This window comes from Dipteris shenzhenensis, chromosome 13 (assembly GCF_047967505.1).
Source record: "Dipteris shenzhenensis isolate YYH24624 ecotype China chromosome 13, Dip_SZ_1.0, whole genome shotgun sequence".
NCBI lineage: Eukaryota > Viridiplantae > Streptophyta > Polypodiopsida > Gleicheniales > Dipteridaceae > Dipteris > Dipteris shenzhenensis.
The window spans coordinates 28459172-28467859 of NC_141608.1; the positions used below are offsets into that span (position 1 = coordinate 28459172).

The 8688-nt window shown below is 46.4% G+C and overlaps 1 protein-coding gene across 1 annotated transcript; it reads right to left on the reverse strand.

Moving 5' to 3' along the window:
• Positions 1-4459: 4459 nt before the first annotated feature.
• LOC147895249 (pentatricopeptide repeat-containing protein At1g11290, chloroplastic-like) lies at positions 4460-7844 on the reverse strand. The gene has a single exon (XM_087384089.1). It carries the CDS (start codon positions 7393-7395, stop codon positions 5248-5250), a length of 2148 nt encoding a protein of 715 aa, XP_087240215.1. The 5' UTR covers positions 7396-7844; the 3' UTR covers positions 4460-5247.
• Positions 7845-8688: the final 844 nt, after the last annotated feature.

Consider the following 8688-nt stretch of genomic DNA (forward strand, 5'->3'; position numbering starts at 1 on the left):
GACTGATGTTACTTTGGAGCAACCTTGGAACAGTACAAAACCAACTATTAAGCATCTTCGTATTTTTTGGTTGTACTGCATATGCTGAAGTTCGAGAAGCGAGGAGCAAAAAATGATCTTTTTATTTATGACGATCCTTACACCTGTAGGCGACAGGGAAAGAGGGGTTGCCATGTGGGCATCACACAGGCTGCCACATGGGCAGCACCCTGTTTGATTGGACCACTTGCTTAGGGCTGAAAAATGCACAAGGGACTGCGATGGAGCTGGCCATCTTAGGGCTTCTCATGGGACCAGGTGTGGAGAGGCTAGGAGATACTGTGCACACTCGGGGCTTTTGTAGATCCCCAATGGAGGCCTTGATTGGCCAAACCAGCCGGCCAAGAAGGCAGCATGGTTGGCCAGCTGGCAGGGGGTCGGCGATCAAGTTGGTCCCCCACAGACCTAGGTTGGCTATTTACAGGCCATCAAGTCAGCTATTTATTGGCAGGGAGTTGGCCGTCAAGTTGGCCCCCTACAGGCCTACATCAGCTATTTACACGCCAATTCTTCCTGACGTAGAAGGGCCCGTCAATCAAATTAGCGGGCTCCCAGCTCTCATGGAAGGGGAGGTGAGGTACATTAAAGTGCAGTCTCATGCACTTGCAGAGCAGTTAGGAGAAATATCCCAGCAGCCTACATACATGTGTAGAGCTCATGCAAGGAGCACAATACAAGGTACAGCAAGGGTGATGAAGAGTATTTTGTAGGCTCCTCCAAAGCAATTTCAAGTCCTCGTTTTAGAGGCGCACAGCAGAAGGAGAGAGCAGGTGATAATGCAGCATCTGGAGGGCACAAATCAGGTACCCGTGGAGCAGCATCTTGTTGTCCGTGTGTGTACTTTGTGTCTCTTCTGTGCTCAACTGGGTGGTCCAGGACCTGGAGAGGCAGAATTCAATGAGGCATGGGCTGGGCTTTGAGAGGCAGGGCAGGAGGGTGGCAAAGGAGCCTAAGTCTGCAGGGTGGGTGTTACAAGGCCGAGAAGGAGAAAGGGATTGCCGGCTCCTAGGGGGACATTGGAGAGGGGTGAGAGGGAGGCCAGTCTGCAAGCGGGGATGATGGCGGAGTGGGGGGGGATAACGGAAGCAATCAAGGGGGTGGGGGCAGTTGGAAGGTCAGGCAATGGGGCTCTCGCAGGATGCAGAGACGACAATGGGGGAAGGCGGTGGAGGAGGAAGGAATATGTAGCTGCAGCCTTGAAGCTATCTGAACCTGTGCCAATGGACCTGCCCTGTCTCTTGTGGCACCAACTCTGGTGGAAGGTTGAAGGAACTCCTCCCTCCCCGATGAGACAAGGCACCTCTGGCTGCACTCCCTACGGGGGGGCTTGCTGCCTCCGGCGTGTCGGTCTCCTTTAATTCTTTGCTACACACTTGCCTACTTTCTTACCCTCCACTCAAGTCCAAACCCCCTCCGATGGAGCAATCTATGGGGGTTTGGATTGGGGAGGTTGTGCCTCCCAAACTGAAGGGGGGTTGGATCCTAGGCCCCTCCCCTCCTGTTGGTGATTTGGAGTAACCTGGGGTCGACTCGTGAAATGTGGGCAAGCCCCGGCCAGGTAGCCCGTTTGTCTATAGCGTAGGCACTACCCTGGTAGGCCCGAAACCTCAACCCACTACCTAAAGACACCTCCGACTAAGTCTCTATAAGTACCTCCTCTGATAGGGTATCTAGGTCGTCTACAATCAACCGGGGTGTTTCTGTTTGGTTTAAGATTCTTCCTTTGTCCCATTCTTTTGTTGCCTACGAGCTGTAGCTAGGAATCAATGTGATTAGGGTACATGCCTAGATTATCCACAAGGGTATCAAGCCACAGTTGTAAGCCAGGGAAGTGAGATCTAAGAGCCAAGGATCTTGAGGAAGGTGAGATCTAGAGCCAGGAGGTGTATATGCATTGTTGATCAAGTCATCTAGTCTACTATTCAACTTTGACAATTGAAGAGGAATCAATTAGCTTGTGAGTCCTCTCTTTGTCGTTTAGTCTCATTCTGTGATACGACATCCCACATGCCAAACCAAAATTTGAAAGGCAGGTATGTTGGATGAAAGCAACTATCTGATCTGGAAGATAAATATCAGGAACCACCTAGTTGCACATGCCTGTGGGAGATAACTGACGGAGTAGAAAAGAACCCAGCAGATCAATTGGATGTGACGAGCAAAGTGATCAAGAAAGCAAATCCAAATGCAATCAAAGAGTGAGGTGCTCATAATGCGGGGATGCTCTCATTGTTCATAGGGATAACCTTAAATTCAATGCTTCTGCATGTTCAGTTGGTTATGTCTGTGTTCAAGTCCTGGACAATTCTGCGTGACCTATATGAGACAGCAAATACGAATCGAATTGTAACACCTGAAAATCAGCTATTCATGCTGAAGATAGAAGGTAACCAGGTAAGTGGATATCTAAACAAGATTAGAGTATTGAAGGATCAACTAGCCGTTGTTGTTCAGAAGATGGACAATAATCAGTTGACCACCCTCATGCTCAGTAAATTGCATAGGAGCTACAATGGGCTAGTGATGAGTGACAACCCTTGTAACTAGAGAGAGATCACAACCATTGACCTTTGAGGAGCTCCATCCCTTGTTCATCCAAGAGGAAGCAAGGAACAGACTGTACAAGGATGATGGTAAGGAGAATACATGTAATGATACCACCAATGATAAACAAAAAGGTAAGGACAACCAGCAGAAAGGGCAAGCCCAATGAAAAACAGCTTTGAGGAGGTTGACTCCTGTGATTGTGAGAACAAGAAAATAAGTGCCACTACTATGATATGCCAGGATTGCAAGAAAAAAAAGGTAAAAGACGAGGAGGAGGAACAGTCCCAAGGAAGATGAGCTTGGGAATCAGAAGCTAAAATAGTCATTTGAGGGGCTGTTATTATTAGTCACTTGAGTAGCCCTGAGATAGGATATGTAAAAGCTCAAGTCTGATATTGAACAATGGCTGAAAGATCCAGGTTCCTTTGTGAGGTGAGGAAGAGCATGCTAAGGATGAGGTTGTGTTCATCTTAGGGGATGAGAATGGAGAACAAAGTTGCGTTTGCGACTTCGCATTACTGATCATTGGCGCCGAGACTCATAGGTGTGCTGATGAGAGTACTCTTGAGGTACTTGGCTTTGTTTTGACAAAAACAAAAACAAAGTGGAGACCAAGGAAGAATTTTTGTGTTATATATATATACCTTTGTACGACTAGAATATATCCAATCGTACAAATTTAGAAAGTTTGTGTTATATGTTGAATACAGTAGCATGTTATGGTACTTAGTGTTTGTTAGGTTGAAGGGTGAGAACATTTAAAGTAACACAAGAGGGTTTTCTATCGGAGCCTTCTGGTGTTTGTTAGGTTGAAGGGTGAGAACATTTAAAGTAACACAAGAGGGTTTTCTATCGGAGCCTTCTGGTGGTCGTTGGAGCTCACTGGTGTGGAAAGCTCTACAGAGTTGACGCTGATAAGTAAAGCTGACAAGAGGAGCAGATTTCTCGAGGAGGACAACAGGCAGAATGCTGAATAGTATTGGTAAACTGGTTGAAGACTTTATGTTGGAGACCAGAGATCCATAGGTGAGCGGCCAGTCTGGACTCTTGCCCCACTTTAAATATCTGCCAAGTGACCATTTTCCACAGACCAGCAGGGCTGTAATCCTGCTGACCAGACACACTAGCAGTATGTAAATTTGCCCTGAAGGCTGGGGGCTGCAGACCACAGAGTGCTCCAACATGGCGGAGTTGGTGCTGGGCTAATTATACCCCACAGTTCCCTTCGATTTCCCTTGTCATCTGCCACAGCCTTGGCCCATCTTATGCCATCATTTCTGGCCATGGAGCAAATATGGGCCAATCATCCTCTGCATAAGATCCCCTTCTCCGTCTGCAGATCTGCCAGCTTCTCCACATGGATCTTGCTGACTCTTCTGCAGCCAATCTCCACCTCTCTCTCCTCTCTTCTGCAGCCTTGCTGCCCACGTGGCAGCTCTTCTTACATGCCCACGCGGCTGCCTATGTATCAGCCTATGTGCTGTCCACATGGAAGCCCTTGTATCCATTTAGATCGCCCCATGTGGCATATATACCTCATGCCCACATGGTATACTCTTATGACCCCCCATCCTATGCAGATATCATATCCCTGCGCTCTCCTCAGTTGGGGCTTACAGGTAGGAACATGAACCATCTACTCCAATGGCCGCTCACAGTCACATTGTGGGCCCGCATTGACCCTAAGGCATCAACTACATCTGCTTCCTTTTAGAATACATTAAGGTTACCGAAATCTGGTCCGGACACCTGCATCTCCATGTCTAGCTCTCATGAACCTGCCAGGTACATCTAGACACCCAGGTACAAATAGGACCGACTAGGTACATCCAGGTGCCCCCCTCTGGAATTGGGAATATACCATACCCTGCTGCCTTCAGGCACAAGCTCAGAATGAGATACACATAGGTTTGAATCCTAAGCCCACCAACGTACCAAATAACTGCTCCCAATCACATGTATAGGGGGAATCGTGCCTTGCAAAGCACTAGTGTAAGCGAGAGCATGCAGCTGACCAGTGTGAGGCAGAGTTAGGAGCAGACAAAGGGAGAGCTGTTCACTGAGCATCCAAAGGCAGCACTTGGCTGCAGATAGTAGCATCTCTGTGGAAGCTTGGTAGTGTGAGGTTTTGTCTTCTGTTTCGAGCAATAAACTTCAAGACTACTTAAGCTGTTTGGCTGCTGTCTTCAATCTCAGAGCTGAGTGTCTTTTGTGGGTCATGCTGTCTTCAATCTCAGAGCTGAGCGTCTTTCGTGAGTCATTCTAGTGCAAACCCTCAGTTGAAGCTGGTTCTACATCAGTGTTTCCATTTGGTCAAGATTTTTCCTTGGTGTCCCATTCTTCCAATGTGTGGGAAGTCTAGCAAGGTATCAAGGTGATTACGGTACATGCCTAGATTATTGAACACAATTCTGGGTAACTTGGAAACCAAGCATTGTGGCCCTGAAGATTTTATTAATGTGAAGAGGAGTGTCAGAAGTATTTGAGTCAGTCCAAAAAGCAATGGCCAGCTTCTCACACTCCAGTTTGCAGCAGCACTAATTTCATGTCGTGCACGTAACCAGCTTTCTTCATCTGCATGCACAAGAATCCCAAAAATGGCATATATTGCCTTTGTATCTTGGTGTAAACTGTCTGAAACAAAAATTATGCACCTGATTCTCAATCATAATTTAAATGCATTTTGGCTGCAATTCCGTAGCCATGTCTGTCATTGCCTCTCCCCTCTCCAGCGAACAGATTAGATAAGGATACATATGGTGCAGCCTGTTGTGGATCCAAGTCAATAATGTGCCCTGCAGCAAGCTGCCCTCGCATAATATCACCATGCATCCTACATGCACCAAGCAAGATCATCCACACACAAGCATCAGGTGCCATGGGCATACTATGGATCACATCCTCTGCCTCATCTAGATGCCCAAACCTACCAAAAAGGTCAATTATGCAACCATAATGCTCCACAGTTGGCATAACACCGTAGCCTGCAACCATAGAAGCAAAGCAATGGTATCCCTCATTCATTAAACCTGCATGATTGCATGCAGAAAGCAGATTAACAAAGGTGACCTCATCTGGCTTGATTCCTTCTTGCTGCATCTGTTGGAGAATTTCAATTGCTTCCTTGCCTTGGCCTTGCTGAGCATGAGAGGCAATCATCGCGTTCCAACTCACCACATTTCGGTGCTTGATTTTATCAAACATAGAGCGTGCCTCATCTAGAGCTCCACACTTGGCATACATATTAAGAAGTGCATTTGCTACAAAAATATCTGACTCAAAGCCACTATCAGCGATACATGCATGGATAACCTTACCCTCACCTAGCGTAGCTAGATTGGCACATGCACGCAATATGTTACTGAAAATAACCTCATCAGGATTTAACTGCTCTTTCTGCATTTGTCGAAAGAGTTGAAGCGCATCCCTACAGCGTCCTTGCTGAGTGTACGCTGTGATCATAGCTGTCCAAGAGATTAAGTCACGTCTACACATCTTGCCAAACACAGAACATGCATCCTCTAAAGCCCCACACTTGCCATACATATCAAGAAGGGCAGTTTCCACCAGAGCATTTGATGCAAAGCCACTTTCAACAATGCACACATGTATCAATTTACCCTCATTTTTCTTTGACAGGGTGGCACATGCATGCAGAGCGTTAATGAAAGTGACCTTATCAGGCTTGACAGCTTCGTGCTTCATTCGATTAAAGAGTTGAAGAGCTTTCTTGACATGCCCTTGATGATTGTATGCATCAATCATGGAATTCCAAGAGACCACAGTGCGCTGATGCATATTCTCAAACAACATACATGCTTCTCTAAGAGCACCACACTTACCATACATATCGACAAGGGCAGTCCCCACGACTGTGTCCACCTCAAGTCGATCCTCAACAATACAAGAATGGATTGCCTTGCCCTCAATAAGGGAGCATACACGAGCACAAGCACTTAGTATGCTGATGAACGTGATCCTATCCGGCTTGATACCTTCCTGCTGCATGTGCCTAAAAACTCGGAGAGCCTCATTGCCTTGTCCCTGCTGGGCGCATGCAGTAATCAAGGAATTCCAAGTGACCACATTGCGTATGCTCATTCTCTCAAAAATGGAGCTCGCATTCTTCAGGGCCCCACATTTCCCATACATGTTAATAAGAGCAGTACCCACAAACACGTCCGACTCAAACCCACCGTTGATAATGCACGCATGGATCACCTTGCCCTCTTCCAAAGTTGCCATGTTAGCACATGCACGCAGAATGCTGGTAAAGGTGATGTGGTTTGGTTGCATGCCTTTCTGCTGCATTTCCCGAAAAAGTTGAAGGGCTTCCTTGTCAAGCCCTTGATGGCAATATGCAGTGATCATGGCTGTCCACGAGACGACAGTGCGTTGGTCTACAGCGTTAAAGAGGAAGCGAGCATTTTCCAAAGTCCCACAATTGCCATACATAGTGATAAGTGCATTAGTTATTCGTGTGTCTCGTTCAAGTCCGAATTCTATGACTTGGCTATGGATGCGCCTGCCGTCCTCCAAGACAACATTACCAGTTAAAAGCGATGCAATGCCCCGCGGATCAAGTCGATCAAGGGACTCTTTCAATGAATCCCATGAAGAATCTTCTGTAAAACTCTGCGACGGATGTTCCACTATGTATTTTATTCTGCTTACGACGCCTCTACATGTAGAGAGAAGCCATGTTTTGGGCAACTGCCGGTCGGGTGGACATTCCCCACCAGAATCCACGGGATTCCATCTTCGGCCAAGCCAATTGCCGTGCATGGAGCAGGAGAAGATCGAACACATGGCGTGGAGAAGAGGTGCTCTGCATATCTCGACAAAACAGAGCCGCTTCAACAGAATAAAGAAGAACAGATCTTCGAAGGAGTTTTAATCAACGGCCCATCATCGTCGCATCGTGTCTCCGCATCTCAGCTTGCCTTTCCACGAAAGCAAGCTCAAATCAAGTGCCCAAGTCGACTTGTTGCTACTCTCAACGCCTCGATGGCTCCCGTTGCTTGTGAAAATCACCCCTCTGGGTTGGAGATTGAGCGCCCAGAGCCGATTTCTTGTTTGGCAGACGCCGATTCCGTGCTTGCCTTACCACGAATGCAAGCTCAAATCAAGTGCCATAGGAGTTAGAGATTGAGCGACCAGAGCAGATTTCTTGCTTAGGAGGAGCTGGAATTGGGAAGGTTGCGCTGTTGCTGCCAAACACTACGTGCATCTCATCTGGTTCGCATCTGTGCGTCAACGCTCATCACTGGATCAATTGATTGCCAAGGTAAGGGTGGTAGCAAAGGAGGGTTTAACTGATAGAAAAAAACCTCCCTTTGGTGTATTTTGCACCGGCATACGTTGTTATTTATAAGGGCTAAATTTTGAGGCAACACGTATTCTAAAAGTATTTAAAATATTCACCTTGAAAATCTAGGCTGCAATTAAAGGTTCCTTGACAATACCCGTTAAAATTTACAAAGGACTTTAAACATATATATAATATAATATAATATAAAAGAGAAGAGATAATATTTAAAATACTTAACACTTAGATTGATTCATAGCCCTAGATCTAATTTCTTCATAGCCGTTAGATCAACCACCTATGAAGTATCTCGTCTTCCAAGAATCCACAGTCTCTCGAGTCTCGACTCTGCCATTCTGCGTTTCAAAGTTCAAACCATCAGAAAACTGAGCAGAAATTCTTCGTTTGATCCAGCGATGGATTTCTGATGCAAAAGTCTATTTAACATTATTGTCTCATTTCTTGCGTCAAAATTCACAGAATTTTCTTGCGACCATGTATCATAAACATTCCTGCCCGTGTTACCGTTCTAGTATCGCTTGGTCCTCGGTTCACGAATTAGAAGCCTCAAACTTTTTTGATCGTTCAGCTTTTCTACATGGTTACGGATTTCCTGATGCAAACGTGACTTAGTGGATAAATTATTAACCTGCGTTTTCGCTTATGCCTACTGCCTCCCGAGTCCCTGCGTAAAAGGCTTGCATCATTTGAACTTTGAAGACTCCTGAATTCGGATGTTCATTGCTGTAAGCCTGCGATTCCACTTATGCTAGTCCAACTGTGAAGAACCCGAG

Excerpts from the sequence above, each read along its gene's own strand:
- LOC147895249 (XM_087384089.1), bottom strand. The coding sequence starts at position 7,395 with ATGTGTTCGATCTTCTCCTGCTCCATGCACGGCAATTGGCTTGGCCGA.